This window comes from Ptychodera flava, chromosome 21 (assembly GCF_041260155.1).
Source record: "Ptychodera flava strain L36383 chromosome 21, AS_Pfla_20210202, whole genome shotgun sequence".
In the NCBI taxonomy this organism is placed as follows: domain Eukaryota; kingdom Metazoa; phylum Hemichordata; class Enteropneusta; family Ptychoderidae; genus Ptychodera; species Ptychodera flava.
This window is the reverse complement of record NC_091948.1, coordinates 6,572,249-6,593,323: the sequence shown is the minus strand read 5'-3', so window position 1 is coordinate 6,593,323 and position 21,075 is coordinate 6,572,249. Positions and strand designations below refer to the sequence as shown.

At 36.2% G+C, this 21,075-nt stretch overlaps 1 protein-coding gene across 4 annotated transcripts in view; it reads left to right on the top strand.

The window, feature by feature from the left end:
• Positions 1 to 20,823, top strand: part of LOC139121231 (nucleolar protein 6-like) — a 53,139-nt gene extending 32,316 nt beyond the window's left edge. For all 4 annotated transcript variants that reach the window (XM_070685940.1, XM_070685937.1, XM_070685938.1 and 1 more), the window contains 7 exons: positions 459 to 611; positions 10,773 to 10,870; positions 13,196 to 13,320; positions 14,617 to 14,706; positions 15,176 to 15,379; positions 18,234 to 18,335; positions 20,262 to 20,823. In XM_070685940.1, the coding sequence (XP_070542041.1) occupies positions 459 to 611; positions 10,773 to 10,870; positions 13,196 to 13,320; positions 14,617 to 14,706; positions 15,176 to 15,379; positions 18,234 to 18,335; positions 20,262 to 20,423 (934 nt within the window). In that variant the 3' untranslated portion in view covers positions 20,424 to 20,823. The remainder of the gene's footprint in view (positions 1 to 458; positions 612 to 10,772; positions 10,871 to 13,195; positions 13,321 to 14,616; positions 14,707 to 15,175; positions 15,380 to 18,233; positions 18,336 to 20,261) is intronic.
• The last annotated feature ends 252 nt before the right edge of the window (positions 20,824 to 21,075 follow it).

Genomic DNA, 21,075 nt, shown 5'->3' with positions numbered 1-21,075 from the left:
GAGACTGCTAATAATATTTGACTATGGTAACTATCTTACTTCCAAGCTGATCCTCTGTTCCCCACACCTGTCCAAGGTTCTAAAAAAATTACATGCAAGAGCAAAGCCGCCTGTGTTCACTTTGTAAAATATTACCACATTTATAATTTTTCATGTAGAATACAAAAGTATGTAGCAGGTACTTTGTATGTTGTGTTAGAAATAATTATTTACTTGAATCTGAATCAAAGCCTGATTTTTCATACTTTAATTCACCTTCTGTCAATACCAACAAAGAAGCACATAAAGTATGTACTTCCATGTGTGCATGCATTGATCATGTACTTGATTGGTTCAGTGTACTTTGGCTTGTACTGCAGCAAAATTTTGCCCAATTAAAAAAAGTACAACTAAATTCTTCCAACGACGAGACTGTTACACAGTGGACTTACCAGGTATCTTATACTTTTGTTTTACAGGATTCAACAGGAATGTGCTGCTTACAGTGGGACAGTCAGGCTAGCTAAACGATGGATTTCATCACACTTGTTATCACTGTACTTCCAAGAGGAAGCCATTGAACTGTTGGTGGCATATCTGTTCATCAAGCCTGAACCCTTCACCCCGCCAGGGTTAGTAGAACTTTGATTCTCCATACTCAGAGTCGTTTTAGTGAACCCAGCTATTATTGGTTGATTTCAGAATAAATCACACAGTTCTTGGTGTTGTGAGCCAATGGGAATTGCCCATAGATTATGAATTCAGTGATAACAAATAGCCCGTAGTAATTGTCATCAGTGTTCATGGAATTTTACGTGCAAGTCAAAAAAACTGTTTTGGAAACAGTACCAGTCATACATATTCTAATATGGTAGTAGCAGTAGCAAAAACGTCAGTCACAATACACAGCATTCTGAGCATTTCATTCAAACAGGCAAAAGGGAAATAAAGTGTCACATTAATTGCTGAAAACTAACAAAAGGTTTGATAAAAGTAAAAAATAAAGACTTAAAGGGACATTAGCTGTAACGTTTGACTAATTTTTCACTACTCTGTTTCAATGTATCAACTACAGAATTTTACTATAATCCGATCATCATGACCAATACCCGGTGTCTTGCTTGCCAACTCAGCCTGTATATGTGAAATGACCATTGTTATTGTTGATAAATGTATTCTAGTCCGGACCTGAATACAAAATTTAAACAATAACAATGCAGATTATACTCATATAGGGTATATTTATGAGCTAAACATTAGGAATTTCTCCATGGTTCAGGGATTCAAACCAGAAACTGCAGATGATACACAGAACAAACAAAATAAAAATATGACCAAAGTTACAGCTAATGGATCTTTAACATATTTTGCTAAACAAAAAATTATATCACCAATGATTTTAAGTCAAGCTTAGCTGATTGATGTAAATTTTAAAATAAAAAAAGAATTACTAGGCTGTAGAATGGCAGAATATTTTTACAAATTATTTGTCTGATGCTTCTGTGTCTCGTTGGACAATCCAAGTATAAGCTTCATCATCAGAAAGAGAATTTAATCAAGTACTAAGGTCAGTCATACCTGAATCTTCTCAGAGCGTGATAGTGAAAGTATTCTCCACAAACATCATTAGTACTTGTAAGGTTTCAATCTATATGTCTCGTCTGAGACGCCAAATGTATTAAAGCTGGGGAGTCTATAAGGTATCCAGGGATGTGACGCCTGCATCAGCCTTGAGACATACCTTTGTCACCAGGAATTATTGGCAATATAATACTTGATCAACTTCTAAGATATATGCATGATTGTTAGTCCCCGCAGGACAAAGTTCGAAATAGGGACTTATGAATTGTGTTCTGTCTGTCCATCTGTCCGTCCAGAGCTGTTTCTCAGACATGGCTAGACAAAATTTTCCTAAACTTGATGTAAGGACAACACACCAATACATGCGTATGCAGATCAATTTATTTTGTCATCCGATCCAAGAGAGCCACCAGGAGGCCGTTATGTGCAAAGAGCTGTAATTTACACGTCCTGACTGATTTCATTCAAAGTTTGCACAAAGACGGTTACACTATGACCCTGTGTGCCAAGACATGCATGTTAATTTGTTCTGCGATATGATCTAATATGGCCATCTGTCAGTCATTTTGTTCTAATGTTTCTCTGTGTTACTCGGAAATTCCATGACAATTTCAATAAGGCTTTACACAATGGCATAGTACCATGAAGTACAGATGCACCTCTTTTGTTTTATATGTGATATGATCCAATACATTTATGGCCACCTGGCAGCCATTTTGTTTTACTTTCTGTCAGGCTGGAGCCATTACTCAGATATGCCAAGACCAATTTCATTTAAAGTTGGCACAAAGACAAGGCACTATGATGTATAGCGAAGACTATATTTACCTATGCTTAGCAGTCACACATTCTAATTACTGCATTATTTTGACTTTAATTCAGTTTATACATCTAAACAAATCATCCAGATTACAGCTTGGTACTATATTATGTCCAATGACTCATTTAATTGTAAACAAGGTTTGAAGTTTGTTGTCCAGGCATTGATATGCTATGGCGAACTTGACCATGGTTATCATTACCTACGCTGTAATGGCTGACTCACTGTCACTTAACCACAACATAATCTATTCCATTACAGTATTTGTTATCTGAGGGTACCACATGATTGGCTGACAAAAGGATATGCCATTGATAATTGGTCGACCCTGAAAAACTTCAATTTTAAGATGCATGAAAAACATATAAGAAATTCACTCACACATAAATGACATGTAATGCTTTTCGATGAAACACATCTTTGACAATATTGAAAGGAGTGTAAAAAAGTGTATGCTAAAATACACCCACAGGCAGCATGGCTGGTGGCTGTGCTTTTCAGAATCGCAATAGAGCTTTTGTGCAACATTCTGAAAATGCTGTAAGACAACCACAGCCTGGTCTAATCTGCACAAACATCTCTGATTTTTCCTGACCCTTTATGGAAATGAGTCGTACACATCAGTGATGTGACTTAGATAATGGCTTCCATAGTTGCTTCCACCAGTGTTGACCCATATTGAAGAAATTCACTGAAGTGTACACTGTAACAAATGTATGAAGTGACAAAGTTTTTGTAGCAAATATAAGGGAAAAAAACACCGTTGTGACTTCATCTTTCAAGGCCTGGTCATGACATTATCACATTGCAAGAATATTTAATATCAACAGCATTCATGTCTGATTGACGAGCCGGTGGTATTTTGTATGTAGAGGGCTCTAGTCACAGTGATTTTCTTTGATATAGTACTAATACGCAAATGCCACAGCTAGGCCAGTCTAACTAGCAGTCTGCTATATTTGCTATGATGCTTCAAGTTATGAAAGTTGAATGACTACTGAGAGTTTCATCAAAATTTTACAAGTTTCGGTGTTTGTCTTTTCAGCTGTTGCGTGACCCTCTGTTCAGTAGGATTGGGTGGTCCTCATTCATAAAAAATATCTGCAAAAATCTGTTTTTCATTTTCAAATCTCATGACACAAGTGAAATATTTCAGTTGGAAATATTTTTTTCAATGTCTCTGATTCACTACAGTGTGTGCGAGTGTGGCACAAAAACAAGTCTGAACATGGCTTCAGGACAAGCCTTACTTTTCAAAACCTGACTTCAACATCTACTCGTCATAAAGAAGCAACTCAGTATCAGCTATTTTATCTTTTCAAGAATCATACTGACTGCGATGCTTCTTTTCCCGGAATTGGCACTCCATGAAAAGCGTGTTTATGTCGTTTTAGTTGTAACTTGGAGCTTTTTTCACTGCATGTGTAAACCTAGAGTTAGAGTCAGTTCTCATGCCATGAAAAGCATGCTGTATATCATTTCAATCATAACTTGGAGCTATTTTTACTCCGTGACTAAACCTACAGTTAGAGTCAATTTGTTCTCATTTTCCCCCCATCCACATGTCTTGTCGTGCCATTCCCGTTTCCCAAGCACTTTCTCAGGGTAAAAGGGTCTATAAATATTGAAGTGACCTTGGAACTGAGATATGTAGGCCATAATGGCTTTTCTCACATACTGTTGTACACAGTGGCAGAACACTTCTGGGTCTTTCAAGAATGGCTACTTTACTTCTGTGTATTTACAACTGGAGATGACACCAACAAAAACATTCAGCAGGGTAAGCCAAGGTCAGCTGATCTTGATTAATGACTGTTATGCCCTCTGCTGTAGTCAAACCTTTATATAAACAGCTTTGCATCAGTACACAAACCAGTTGTAATTTGATTTTTACAGCACATTGGCTGTGCCATCAGTATACAGATAGCATATGCCACCCAATGTTGACATGTCATACTGGGTGTTCTGGCAAAGATTGGTTCAGTGATGAGTCCCAAGGAATTCATCACAAAACGTGTTTGAATTTGTTCTTCAGTAGATACTCCTGGTGGTCCGCCGTTCAGTCAGTTATTTCAAACTGAAAACTGAATCTCTATCTAAATGATGAGTTCATCATCAGTTGGTTCCCGTGGGAAGATTACAAATCATGTTCAATTAGTTTGGTTGTGTGTAATTTGACATCGTGTCTTTGGCAATTTGCACATTGATCTTGAACATGTGCTTTGTGTATATTGCAATAACAATGTAATAACAAGAATTCAAGGAAAATATTATTTGCACTCAATGGAGTTATTTGTGATTAGTTTTGTTCGTGACAAGAAAAAATGACAGATTGTTTCACCCAAATACTATGATGTTTCTCTTGTCAATCAGATTTCTAGCTCTTAAGTTCATACGTCCTGTATCAGACACACATATATAAAGTATTACATTATAATATCAAATATATATAAGGTACTTTGTAATCTGTTTTGTTTTTACTGAGAAAGATCTAGTTTCTTCTTATTTTCACCTTTAAGGGTCTGATGTTGATAAAGGTACTGCGTACCAGTACGGTGTCTGTGCATTGATATGTATACTGTCAGTAGAACCAGGTGGTACTGAGGATGAACACGGCCTGTCTTTGATACACATGACAATTTGTGCACATCAGACTTTTGAGAAATGATAAGGGGACTCTCTTCAATGCAAATTAGCATGAGGATCAATTTTGCAAACGCTGTTAATTAGTTCCAGAGACCAGCTCTGGAACTGTTAGTTTTTGCTCACTTTCCTTCTTTCTTTCTTTTCTATTTCTCGTATTACTACCATAGAACATGCTATACACAAATTTTACCTTCATTACCCAGAATGCATTGCAACACGCTTATGACGTCATCGCTCAGCTCGGATGGGTTTCACGGGCATTTCTTGTTTGTTTATTTATTTATTTTTTATTTTGCATTGCACAAATATCATATTGCGTTCAGCTATTAATAATTCTAGCTTTCTTTCGCTTTGTTTTTTGTTGCTTTTTGATTTTTATTTTTCTCTAAATACTCGCTGTACGTGGCTATACTGTTACGTCATACGCCATCCATATGGTTTAGACTGGTCTTGGCGGCCATGTTGAATTTTTGCTTTGCGATGATTCAAGCATAGCGACCGTGCGTGATCATCGTTCAAGAGCTTACATATTGTGACGTTTTGGAGAGCGATCGCATTTTGAAGATGGGTTTTATAACTTTGTTATAAGTTTTGCCGAAGATATTTGTATACATATACGAGGCTTTAACAGGGTTCTCCCCAGCCCAAAACAGCGACGCGGGGCACGACGCTTTCGATCTCACCCGACGCTATCATTGTTACCTGCGACGCTATGAGGTTCAGCGGCAAAATGTTCACAATGGCACGGACTGGTCAACTTGCGTACGATCACACGAAAGGAAGACAGATTATTTGTAGCTTCTTTGTTTTACAATGTCACTAGTTATTACTCCTTTCAATTTGTATGAATAGTGTCAACAACAGAACAATTTCACACGTCCCACTCTTGATGGTACCGGCGGCGATTGTATGTAAAGGACAGAAAAAATTGATATACAACCATAGCCAAAAGACAGCAAAAGTCAGCGACGATATCCGCTCGTAATTGACGAAATATTTTCAAAACAAACTGATTACACAATCCCTAGATACAGAAGTGGCAATTTGATGAAATTTCTGTTTGACTCACATCTTGAAATAAAAAGTAAACTTGGAACGAAGACTTCATGTGATGTATGCTGCCGATCAACAGCGTGGCATGGCCTAGCATAGTGAACTGTCTGTCACCGCACCGGCATGCGTTGGCTGCACGTAAAAGCAACTCAACTTTCCAAGATCAAACGGTCAGTATCTTGTGAAAACAGCAACATAGCAATGAAAATTGTTTTAGTCAGTGGTAAAAACTCTTAACAGATGAAGCGTTAATTGCTTTTAATCAAATGAAAATGCATGTGAAGAGAATGAAAACCCAGATTGCGTGCGTGAATGAAAAGACTGTAAACAATGGCAAATATGACATCAGAGTGGGACACTTCTATTTTGGTGGTATTTTCCTAGCGATGCTGTCACGGGAACTTCGATGTCTCATTGTTTTACATCTTTTAATAGTTTCTTTGAGCTGAGCAGTTTTACCAACTGTAACGGTATATTTGTTGATTGTCCGGAGCTGAGTGGGTAGCCATACGGCCTCGGTTTTCAAGTTCAACGGCCTAGGTCCGATGTCTCCCCTCGTCTGATATACATTTCCGTGCGTTGTCGCCCCCGTATGTATCTGTTGCGTTTTTACCGTACATGTAGGCATTTGTAATCTGTGTACTGTAATTCCCTGGACTGCCTTGCTTTTAGTTGTATTCTGTTGGTACCGCTATCAGCCCTCACTATAGGTACGTGCTTGCATATTAAAATCTCAAGCACTCTTTCATTCTGCACCAATCTTCGTCACACATTCTCTTTTCTTCCGCTGCTCTGGTCTCTGGAACTTCGCTTTTGCTTGCAAATGCTTTCTAGTTTATTTTGGGTCTGTTTTGCCCATTATGCTTCAATGTTAGAGAAATACTGAGATTTTCGTCTCATATCATATACACCAGCATTGCTTGCTAGGATTACATGTTTCGTGGGCTTTTGAATTAACCAATCACATAGCCTGTAATTGAGAAAGCTTTGCCATTTATGAGAAACTCTGCCATTAAAAGCCATGTGATTGGTCTTGCAAGTCCAGTGAATCTCAAACAAGTCACACCTGTGTAGTGTAAATTTTATGCTGACATCCCATCAGAATTGTTTGTGCTGAACAATTTCAGTATTTGTAACATTTATATTTATGGAGTTAGCGTAGAAGAAGAATTTCACCGAGTTCAGATGTATTTAAAATCAAAACAAACAGTCATGCCCTCTGTCATGACTTTATTTGTGCAATATCATAGTACAGTCATTGAAAACTCTGTACATGCCCATCCTTCATTCATCAGTGGCAATTCAAGTCTGCCTTCTGTACATGCTGTTATGCATATCACACATTGGCATTAAGAGTTCTCAGTTTTAAGAAAAATGTAAACTCTTAAAAAAAGCTAACAGGAAAGGTTGTATAAATCGAAATTAAATTTGAATAATTAATGTTTTGAGTGCTTTAATTTTTCCCTCCAAAATTTTGGTGCAAAATTTAGCAATTTTTATGAATTTTTCTGTAATATTTTGAACATGTTAGACCACATTGACATCACTTGTCATTGGCTGCAGTTTTTGATCAAAATTTTGGGGAAAATCTTAAACAATGTGAGGATTTGGAAAAAATTAGCTGGGTTATAGTTATGAAGGAGACCAAAATGACTTGTGTCTGATAACCATCTCTGCTACATACCGGTAGGTACCTATAGTTACTGTCATAGCTACACATAATATGTCTTGCAATACAACATGTCTATGAAATCACTGGACATAAGCAACACATCTGGTCCAAATTATGGCGTTTAAAGAGCAGTGTCCAATCCCTGGTTTTGTTACCTAGCCACGGTCAGTTCTCTTCTGTTTTCTAGCTCTTTCTACTCTATTGGACTCTTGCCAGCATTTGCCTGGATTTATAACAGGGATTCTTAGAAAAGCTTGTTTTGATCAAATTGATAAGGAGACAAAAAATACACCCTGAAATCAAGCTCAATGAGTATAATGCCGTTTTGAAATACCTGTTATTTTTTAATGAGATAGATACGAATATTTCCTCACATTGATATTTTTCAGTTTTATTAATGAGTATTATTCTGTTAAACATTGAAAAAGAAATTAGATTCATGTTAAAGAGTCATAAAAAATCATGAAATTTAATGTTGAATTTTATTGAGACAGTTTAGTTTCAAATGTGACAACCCAAGGATAATGTGTATCAGTTTGTAATAAAGTATAATTTCCCTGTAGCCTTGTTGGTTTTACCGGTAATAGCCTATGAAAATAATCCATCATTTCCTCATGGGAACATCCTGTTTTTCACAAAAAATGTGGCAAAAAAACGATGTCACAGCACAGGACTGTGATATAACATCAATGGTAGACACTTACCTATTGAGAGTGCTCGAATAGGTTGTTTGTATCAGTGGCATTGACGTTCAACAGTGTGGGATTCATGCCCTTTGCTTCAAAAATGTCAAGTGTCAACGACCCATTACACCACCCACGTTGACTTCCTCATCAGTTTGATTGTTCGATGATGAAGCCAGAGTGTACAAGACTAACTGCACTACTGAAACCAAGCATGAGCAAAAACTGAGAGAAAAATAATCATTGAAAGCACATTGACTATTTTGAACTAAACACATGGCAAAATTACTTCTTTTGATGACATACAATATTAAGGAATATGGAGAGGTTTTTGTCCTTTAGCAAGCACTAAGTGAAATCTGCAATAACATACTGTGGAATCTGTAAACACAATGTGAACTTTGTAACAACACAGTGTGAAATCTGTAACAACACAGTGTGAAATCTGTAACAACACAGTGTGAAATCTGTAACAACACTGAAATCTGTATCAACACTGAAATCTGTATCAACAGAGTATGAAATCTGTAACAACACAATGTGAACTTTGTAACAACACAGTGTGAAATCTGTAACAACACTGAAATCTGTATCAACAGAGTATGAAATCTGTAACAACACAATGTGAACTTTGTAACAACACTGAAATCTGTACCAACACAGTGTGAAATCTGTAACAACACTGAAATCTGTACCAACAGAGTATGACATCTGTAACAACACTGAAATCTGTACCAACAGAGTATGAAATCTGTAACAACACTGAAATCTGTATCAACAGAGTATGAAATCTGTAACAACACTGAAATCTGTATCAACAGAGTATGAAATCTGTAACAACAGAATATGAAATCTGTAACAACACAATGTGAACTTTGTAACAACACAGTGTGAAATCTGTAACAACACTGAAATCTGTATCAACAGAGTATGAAATCTGTAACAACACAATGTGAAATCTGTATCAACAAAATGTGAAATCTGTGACAACACTGTTTGAAATCTGTAACACTGAAATCTGTACCAACACAGTATGAAATCTGTTACAACACAATATGAAATCTATAACAGCACAATGTGAAATCTGTAACAACGCTGAAATCTGTACCAACACAGTATGAAATCTGTATTAACACAATGTGAAATCTGTAACAACACTGAAATTTGTACCAACACAGTGTGAAATCTATAACAACACAATGTGAACTCTGTAACAACACAGTGTGAAATCTGTAACAACACAATGTGAAATCTGTAACCACACTGAAATATGTACCATCACAGTATGAAATCTATAACAACACAATGTGAACTCTGTAACAACACAGTGTGAAATCTGTAACAACACAATGTGAAATCTGTAACCACACTGAAATATGTACCATCACAACGCAATGTGAACTCTGTAACAACACAGTGTGAAATCTGTACCAACACTGAAATCTGTACCAACACAGTGTGAAATCTGTAACAACACAATGTGAAATCTGTGACACACTGTATGAAATCTGTAACCACACTGAAATCTGTACCAACACAGTATAAAATCTGTTACAACACAATATGAAATCTATAACAGCACAATGTGAAATCTGTAACAACACTGAAATCTGTACCAACACAGTATGAAATCTGTAATAACACAATGTGAAATCTGTAACAACACAGTATGAAATCTGTAACAACACAGTATGAAATCTGTACCAACACAGTATGAAATCTGTACCAACACAGTGTGAAATCTATAACAACACAATGTGAAATCAGTAACAACATAGGTCTAGAAATGCTAAATAAACGTACTTAAGGCTTGTGAAAAAATACATTGTTTTTGGTTGCTCTGTTCGTGGTTGTAATTATTGAAAGTCTTAAAAGTGGCCACTATAAACCTTTATAACTTTCAAGAAAATTACATTTTTTAACTTTCACAAAACAAGAAGTTACACCTCAGGCTTCCAAATAAGTATGCACAAACAGGAGACCCAAAAAAACATTTTTATCAAAATTGAAGATCTAAAAATGTGTCCCTGAGTCACATTCTCCCTTGAACAAAAAATTGGAGATATACAAGAATTAAAATTCACTGAAGATAAAAAATGTGATCACAGTTTCATAGTGCTGTGCACAGCTTGAATTCCTCTTAAAATCTTCATCTGATGGTAAGATCAGGAAACGTGTTTTACCCGGTGTTGGGAATTAAACCGTGAAATGAAGGTTAAATTTTACACAAAATTTCCATGAATCGTATTCATTTTAGAAACATTTCTAAGAGACATTAGAAATTGCTCATTTAGTTCACATGTCCATCATTTTAATGTAGAAATTTTCTTTATTTTAGATCGTCAGCCGTTGGCTTTCTACGTTTCCTGCATCTGTTGAGTCACTATGACTGGGATCGTTTTCCATTTGTCGTCAATCTCAACAAAGCTTTGACTGGTAAGTCATTTTTTCCAGAAATTCTTCATCCACGTTTGTCAGACGTTCTGTATTTGAAAGTTAGCTCTCATCAAAGAACCTAAACAGAATAGCTTGTTTTCCTGTTTCAATATCGAGTATTCAATATGGAGTCGAGTATTCAATATGGAGTATGTTGCACAACTTACTGAATTCCAAACAAAAGCAAATATGAAAACTATTGTTTTCTATGAAATCACAGCTACAGCTGCATGTTACTCGTTTTTGTAAATCTATACAAAACAACATCATCATGAACAAATCAGGGTGATTAGCCAAAGATGTAGTCCATGTTTTGTTGCATCGTCAAGTCCTGTTCTTGCATTCATGAAGCTTAAGTGAATGAGAAGATGAGAGAAAAGCAGTAACATCAGTGTCAGTGATGTTTAACCCTTTTCCTGCCAGACAGTACCACTTCCCCATCAGCCAACTCGGTGAAAAGCAGTATTGAGCCAAAACCCTACGTATTTCCACCCATTTAGCTTGGTCTGTTCCAACAGCTTTAGTCCATAAAATCATGTTTACAGTATCTGTGATTTCAGGGGCCTTCAAATGTTCAGGTTTTTTTTAAAATGAACCAAATGGGACATATTGTGCTTCACTAGTTTTAACGAACTTGACCTGATGGTGAAATATGAACTTGGCAAGAGAAAGATTATACCTTTCACTGCCATGGTTTAGCCCAAACCCATTGATATCAGTGGTCAGTGGGGACCTGATAACAGCGAATTAGGGGTGAAAAGGTGAAACTCATTCAGTTGTTATTAGGAGCTCATATCCATTAAGCAGTAAAGATAGTTTTGCTGTGGGTTCCCAGAGAACTTCATGAGGCAAAGACCCCTATCTTAAGACCAAGATCTATAATTGGCAAGGCAATTGTGTCCATGAATTATTGTCAAATCAAAGTGTCAAATATAAGTCATTGAAAACAATATTCTGATTCGTAAATGTAATGCTATCTGCAGCAGAAAGTCAAAATGTTCTTTTTGTGTGTTTCTACTAAGTGTTGTATAGCTTACATATATTTTACTATATTTATAACTGCGGGGCTTGTAATTAAATTTTCTATAAATGTTGTTTCTATGGAAACAAATTCAATTCAATTCAAATATCTGCAAAACAACAGTAGGCATCACTTGAAGAACAATGTAAATTTGAAAAAAAAACCATTTTCACAAGATCATAACACAGCTTAGAAGCACTGAACATCAGAAAGTATTAACAAACCTTACTGCAAACATATTTTGTAGTGTTTGATAATTTCTGTGCCGCAAGTTAAAATTTCTCAACAATGTTGTCGTTCTCCATAGCTGCTGGATTTAGTGAAGAGCTTTAAATCTGGGCAGATCTTAACTCTCAATCTTTTATGATTATGATGAGTATTTTCGACAAAAATATGTAGAATTAAGGCTTTGAAAGGTATTGTCAATAATGTCCATGAAACTCAGATTGATTTTTGTCAGTCATCAGTCTCCATAGAAATGAGTTTGGCTTCAAGGATGTTGTTATATGGGGGCGGGTTCATACCGCCTTCCTTTGACATTGGTTTTTCCAGAAGAGGAGTTTCTCAGTAATCAGACAATACACAGACCAATCAAAAGATGCAGAATGAGCAGAGCACAGTTTCATTTTTAATATTACATCTTCCAAATGCTTGTCCTCCCATAATTCATGATGAATCTTCAGGTTTAGACACACTTTCATTTTTTTTTCTCGTACTTATCATTTTACAGTCAAGCTGTTGAGTGTGTAACATGTCATTATGAAAATGCTCCTTTACAGTTCAATCTACAAAATAGGTAGTGTATTTTTTGTAACCCTTGACGACGCCTACACAACATGTATGATTGACATTAATTTGTTTTGTTGCTGTCTGTCTCATCAAGGTTACACCTAATATGGAGAGAGTTGTCCGTATAAATGACTTTCACTGTTCTTCTGAGATTTTAAGATGCGTCGTTCCCAATTACAAAATGATGGGCAATATCATTTTCATCAGAACTGATGGGGTGAAAAAACATCAAATCAAATTAATGTGCCAATTAAAATGAAAGTCAGACCGAGAATGACATATAGTACAAAATCCATGCTGAAATGATGGTATACACAGATAATTACATATTGTTCGCCAACATTTACTAAAAATACCCTAAAATATCAGCAGTTGAAGAAGCATTCAACACACAGTAACAAAAAAGAGTTCCATTTTGATCTATTAGTTTATCATTCCCCCCTCTCTCTCTCTCTCTCTCTCTCTCCCTCTCTCTCTCTCTCTCTCTCTCTCTCTCTCTCTCTCTCTCCCCTCAGAGCCAGATTTTGATGAGATCCATCAGAGATTCAAAGGAAACAGAAGTCAGTTACCCGCCATGTTTATCAGTACACCTATGTATAAATACTCATCACCCTGGACATCACCAGAACCATCCAAACAGGTCTGTATGTTTTCTTGATATGGTGAATACTGTCAGAATTGCAGCTGGAATTCTTCAATTTTTGCCAGGCAAAACTGCAGGAAGTCAAGGTTTAATTTTGGTGTGAGATATGGTTCAACTGAGTACACCTTGTGTGTGTCAGCATTGCACAGTTGAAGGATATTATCTAGTCTGCACTAAGCTATTGAAAATGGGAGGTTGTATAATCTGTGCCTGGTGCTGGATAGGTTCTGCTAGTCTGTGCCCAGCATTGCATGATGGGAATTCTTTTACCTCCATGGTTTGGCCCAAAGCCATAGTTACAGATGGTGAGTTTGGACCTGTTTACAGGGAATTGGGGTGAATAGGGGTAATCTTGGTTTGTATTATGTTATCATCGGATAAATGGGATGTTCATTTGACATGGCGGAGTTTGAACCCTCACTGTACCCAAAGGTTTATGCAGTGTTGCTTCCAGGATGCTCCCTTGCGACAATGTCCCCAAGACGGAATCCGTTGTCCCATATTCTTGCATACTGCAGGTCACCGCGGGCGCACTCTTCAGCCGACTGTGTTGGGTGTAGTCTGCAAGTAATATCTGTTACTGACAATGACCTTTGTTTTGCTTGTGTGATTATTTTGAAGCGTATACATGTATTTACATGTATTTATGTACTTTTGGAGCTGTGATTAGAAGTAATTAAATCGCGACTACACTGTAGTCTACAGTACTGAGCCTTTCAATTGGCGGCATATAATGTACAGTATACTGCCACAATTGCCTGATATTCAAACACAGCAACATGCACATGGTCCTGGTAGCATGCATTTTCTTTTGTCAAACTTATTTGTTGCATATAATACATTGTAAAAAATTTGATTTACAACTGATGCGTGTTGTCCCCAAATTGTGCAAAATGTCCCCGAAAAATAAACAGTAGTGGGACACACTGTCCCCTGGTTTAAAATTTCTGGCTGCAACACTGGTTTATGTCTTCTTTGGATGTATTGCCAGCTTCATTCAGAATTTCAAAATAGCTTCCGGTTCTACATTCTGCTCTGTAGACCTATTTACCTTCGTAGGAAAGCTATTACATTCACATCCTGTAGCCCCATCTAAACTCCATAATGTTCCGGATAACACTGTCTCTATCACATGTAAACAAACAGACCTATGCATTCACTTTGATCACAGGAATGTTGTTTAAATAATGTCATGGTATAATGTTTAATTGACAAAGACATTATCTGTGTCCTGATTTAAATGTTACCGTTGTTTTGTTTCCACCAGGATTGAAAATTGTCTTTTCTCCACAGATTTTACAGCGTGTAGTTGTACTTGCAAAGGAATCATTGGAGAAGCTCCAAGAGCAGATGGCAAGATCTGAAAAATCCATTGACTTTAGGGTAGGAGGGAATTTTAGCCCTTGTGTCATGAGATGTGTTTGCATATTATCATTTAGAATTTGAGTTACAATTTATAACAAAAAAGGAAAAGATGTTTGCTTTGAAACACAAATGTTAATGGATACACAATGTATATTGCACTACATGAAGAGAATACCGTAAACCCTTGATAGTTCGTTCACAGTTTGAGGGGAGTCAAGGGGGCTTCCCTTATCATACTGTGAACCATCTTTGCGCATTCTTTAAGAAGATTTAATCAAGGGTTTGCCAGTCTGTACTTGATGATCTGCGCAGTTTTCATGTAAAAGAAAGGTCTGTTCACTTGAACAAGGTCCATATGCAGTCCATCTCATTTCTAAGAAAATGGACAAAAGATGTTGTCAAACGTACCAGTGTGGAAAAAACGAATGTACATGATGGTAGGAAAGAATAGAAAAATTCACCATAAATTTTTCCTTGACAATTTCAGCAAGTTTTTAGACCTGTCCTGAATATTTATGATGTCATTATACACCTGAAGACTAAATATCTCCCAAGATGCATTGAGGCAGTTGATCCAGTGGAGGAAATATTAAAGCCAAAAGAGAAAAAAGAGCCATACAGACACATCACAGAGGAGGTTCTTCCAGTGGTGAACTTTGACCCTTTGCAGAAATATGTTCAAGAGTTGAAGGTCAGTAAACACTAGTACTACTGTTGATGTACAAACAATGTTACAAACATGTTCTGGTGATTATCTTCCATTTGTATGATTTTCTAGAAATATTGATATATTTTGACAATAAAGGAAATTATTTTTGACATTTCGGCCTGTAACATCCATGGTTAAAGAATAAGGAATAGGAGCATAAATTATGCAGGTTTTGCAATGTTTGAAAGCTCCAATTAATAGTTAGAGGTTAGTACCCAATATTGCCTATTCCTTTGTTGTATCAGCATGAGTGTCATTTGTGCTGTGTCAGACATGAGACGAAGTTGAGTGTCTGATGCAGCACAAATAAGACAAATGCTGATATGACGCAAGAAACTGGTGATATAGGGTAATAACCAATTTATCATACACCCATGCCCAGAATTTTACAAATGATTGAAGAACCTTACATTTTGGGGATAAACTATTATTCTGCCTTGCACATTAAGGTAGAAATATTTATGTAAGTAGTCTTCATTCATAGGTATACCACGACATCTTTTCAAAGAAGCCAACAACATGGCCACACACAACAACAATGTCCTTTCTGAATACCATAACAACCGATACGGGACTCATAAAAGTCACTCATGAAGAACATTTTGTGGTGCTTTATGGTATCATAATTTTTACCAATCCAAACACTCCTTTGCTTAAAAACTCGCCCAATATTTTGATTACACCTGATTGTCGTACAAAGCAGAGAGACGTGGCCATTTTGTTGTTTACACTGAGAGTTGCCATGTCACACATGTTTCACTCTCATGGCATGCACTCGGCTACTTGGAGGTAGACAGTTCTGTGCTGTGTGAATGGTAGAATGTTCGCTAGAGTTTTTGTCTAAAAAACTACAAGAACCTTAATGGAATAACCACTGGCTAACATTACAAGGGTCAACATATTATTCCCCTATTTAGCAGCCCAAAATATCCTTGTTCCTAATAGCCCATCAAATTTTTAGGTTGGCAACATTACCTCATAGGCAGAGAGCGGCAGCCATATTGTTTGTTCACTTTGTTCACTATCAAATTGGAAAATTGCAAATGTAGTTTGAGAATACTCAAAAACTGACAACGTTCATCGTGTATATCATCTACGTTTACCATAAAATATTGTGGTCGATATTTTAAGGTAAACATCACCAGGATGTAGCAATATGGGCATTGGCTTATGATAAAGATTGTAAATAGTTAGCAAACCATTTTTTTAGCTACTATAGACTATAGTCTATAGAAGCTATTAGGATGGGTATCCGTCCGGCGTCCGTCATCAGTCTGTATGTATGTATGTATGTATGTATGTATGTATGTATGTATGTATGTATGTCCGTTTGTGAGGCGTCCGTCCACTCAAATATATTGAGAACCGCAGTACTTACTGATTTGATATTTGTTGTGTAGATGAAAAATAGGATTTTGAGAAACTATTTTTTTTAATTTTTTGATATTGTTGAAAATAGGCAAATTAATGCCAAAAAAGGTGTTTTTGGTAAAAAATCTTCTTCTTCATAACCGCTGGTCAGACAGCTTTGTTATTTGGTATACAGGTCCCTAGGGATAACCCAACTTAGATTTGTTCAAATTGTGATGAAATATGCAAATGTGTATTTTTAAGGAATTTTTTTGTCATTTTTGGTCAAAATTTGACTTACATTGTATGTAATTCTTGTACTGTATAAACCCTATCAATTCACCCAGAAAAAAATAATTGATATGATTTTAAATAATTGAATAAATTAGGAAATCATCAAAGCCAAAATAATTTTAGTGTGGAATTATCAGAAAGTTCAACTTTTTTTGACAGTTCATAGTGAAATGCTTACCATTTTGGAGGATTAAAACATGTAAAGGCAACTTTCCTGAATCCCAACTTTGATATATTCTGAACCACCATTTATGTTATCTAAAAGAAATTGCTCATAATAGTTTGTCATGATAGGGTGGTCAAATAAATAGAGATAGAGAAAGTTCTAATTTCCATTTATGGTTGACTTGGTAAGGATAAAATAAAATTACTTTTTGAGGAAAAAAATAGAGTGGTCAATTAAAAGAGTGGTCAAAGTGATAGGGTTTTTATGGTAAAGCTGGGCTGTAAGATTCCTCATGTGCTATTTATAGCAATTATGCAATCTGTGTAAACAGTGCAATGAAAGTGTAACATGATTCCTTATAATGCTTTTGATGACCTTGAACTTCTTAAGTTACAAACATTTGTCTCTTCAGTGTGCTTTCTCTGAGTACGTACAGTCTCAACTTATTCAACAGAACTTACTTACAATGTTAATTTGAAAGTTAAAATGTGCTTGGTTAACAGAATGAAAATACTGATATTAAAAGATAACCAGCTCAAGATTCTTTATAACTTGACAGATATGCTGTTTTTTTATGACGTAAATCTTGATTTAAGCAAGTCTTGTTTACTTTAATTAGAATGTAATTAACTCTCGTTTATTTGCTATTATAGACTAATATAGTCTCATGAAATATGCAAATCTGTATTTTTACGGAATTTTTTTCCATTTTTGGTCAGGCCATCCTGAAATGAGCTATCAAAGATATCCACCTTCTTCATCAATACATGTGTCACAAAAGGTTATTCTCTACATAAACACAGCAGAGCTCTGTCAACTGTTGAGTCGCTTGTTTTTTCAAAACCGCTGGTCAGACAGCTTTAATATTTGGTTTACATGTCCCTAGGATGACCTTAGTGAGATCATTTCATACAGTCAGGAAATACTTAATTTTGTATCCATGTCTATAGTAGCTTCAGGGACTTTGGCCCTATGTTTATTGTGTAAGAACATCACATACATTTTATTGTTATCATTTGGACATAGGATTCTTTTGGAGAGCTTGCCATGTTCTTCTGTGATCTTCATGGTGGTGACTTCATCGCAGTTGTTTGGAAGTCTAAGGCATTCGAAAGAAGACCCTTTAAGGTAAAAGTGGCCAACATTGTCGAAAAAGATGTACAGTTACTGTAGTAGGTTTAATGTCTTTGACTCGGTTTTATGAATAGCTCTCTGAAGAGAAGTCATTCCCCAAGATGACAAACTGTGTTTGGCAATTACAAGCAAAGTGTGTTTGATACACCTTATCACTGTTACTAGTTGATGGTAACGCACATAAAATGTGGCTTTGTTTGATTTGAAATTTTCAAGATGTAAGGCAGTGATCTCCCCAGAAATCTGAAACAGTATTAGCTAATTTGCATAACAATGAATATAGATATATGCATATGAAAGTAGTATAAGGAAAGAACCCACGCTCACAGAATAGGATAGTCTTTTTAAACCTTACTTTCAGTAAATCTTTTATTACATATTCCAGTTCTCTTTTGAGTCACATTCCAAACCAACCGCTTTTCTTTGACCCTCTGTAGCAACATCTTTGATGGTAGTGAGCTTGGTAATGCAGCTACAATGGTACTAGAGTCCTAACGCCCAAGTTGTTACAGGACTGAATATTGTATTTACACGCAGAGTGGGCAGAGCATGCCTGCAAAGGAATTGTACAGATATGTTGACTTTAAAAATTCAGTTCCTAATAAAGAGTAGCCCGAAAAAAATTGTACCAGGTATTTCCGAGAACATGATTTGAGTACTACTACAGCAAACGTACAAAACTTCCAACCTCATGGCACGACCACCATTTTTGTTTGTAATACTCTGTAGATCATACATGACCTTTGAACTACACAATGTATAGTATACCCTACGTACTTAATGTACCTATATTTGGATGATCACACAAATTGATGATTTTAGTGAGTGCAGAGCCTTTTCATTTCATTTCATTTCACGATGCCTTAAAAATTGTAAAACTGGTCATAGATTTTGAAACTGGATGAATTGCAACTGTTTCCCAAAGTTAATCGAACAAATCCATACAAGTTCTGAATGCATGACCATGATGCATGATACACATGGCTTCAACGTCATGTGAACATACGAATATCTGAAATTGACTCACTTGGACATGCAACAATATAGACACGCTACAATACTGTACAATTTCCATCAGATTTTTGTTTCAACCAAAGATACAATTGCAGCTACTTCAGATCAAAACTACGTTTTGTGACCTTCGGATCCTTACTACTACCAGATATGGGTGACGATTGCAGTTGTCTATGCTTTGACTGAGCACCCACTGGCAAAAGATGTGATTGCTGTGTGAATGATTGACAACTGAACTCACTTCACACTTTTTAAGAACTGAAGTTTCATTCTTCTTTCATCGTTTCACACATCATTCAACCACTCACTGTTTTGTTCACGTTAAAATCGGTTCACACTTGTGGGCAACATGACTCATCGCTGCTAAAAACAATAGGTATTGGACCAAGATTAAACAGTATTGGCAGAAATGAAACAGTATCAGGCGGAAAATAAACAGCATCTGGCCCAATATTGTTAAATGGCCCGGGAAGAACACATTAAAGCATTTTGACTCTTTTACTTTCTAAACAGAATTCACTTGTTTGTAATGTGGCAGTTACGTACATGTTGTGCTTACACTCTGAATTGAACAATGCTTCTAAAAGAGCAATGAAACTTTCCTAGAAGTCAAAAGCATACAATATTTGAAACTTAAGTCTTTGTCCTTTAATATTGGCATTTGCAGAAGTCTACCTGTCAAAATTCAGCAAAATACTAAGAGGAAAAAAGTAGGGGTTCTTTTTGTAGTGTTGATGTGACCAAGTCAATATTACATCCACAGGTATCCATGACAACCACTGATTTAGGACAAATGTTTCTAAACATTCCATGAAGACCTGAGTGACAAAAAATGTATTAAAAAATGATATTTTCCTGACCTGTATCATTTCATTGGTCCTTGATTAAATGTGTTGCGATTTACAGATATCCGAGTTGGATTGCCAGATACCCAAGATACCACTGGCCTCGGGAAAGGAAATTGATACATGCGTTGACGTGAAGGCGGTTATTGAAGACTTTCAAATCATTGGACAAGGGCTCGTCCAATCCATCGAAATAATGACAGAAAAATGGAATATTGAGTGAAAAAGTGTATTGACACCGGTTAATTTCAAGTGAGGAAGATTAAAGGTAGTCATGTCAATATTAAAACTGAAGACAGACTCTCTATCTATTGATCTTCTATAGGAAAACCAACAAAACATACCTTCAAAGTGGATGGTCTACAGATGGTATGTGAGAACTACAATTCTTTGAGTCAGAATTGCTCGTTTTCCCATGAATTTTTTTTTGCACCTTATTTATGTATCATCTTGTCAAAATAGAAAAATCTATGAAATGGTCCTTTAATTTAGTTTCCACAAACAGAAAAATTAAGATTCATTTCCATCCTCTTCAAATTTGTCAAATTTTAGACCATCGTCTCAAATACTAGTGATGGTACTTATTTGTTGCTATTAAAATGAAATCATCAAGCCTAAGAAAATGTGAGTGTCATTTTGTTAGTGTACTTATTTTGTCATGTGTCTGTGTGTCTGTGTGTGTCTGTGTCTGTGTGTCTGTGTGTGTGTCTGTGTGTCTGTGTGATATTTTAGTACTGCTTTTATGCATTCTTTTAGTTTTATCACTCAGTCGACTGTCAAAGTTAAGAGGTACAATATCAGTAAGTTCTGAAATCTTTTTATCATTTTCATCACAGAAAACACAGAAAACACGATCTTTTACTCTTCTCACACAG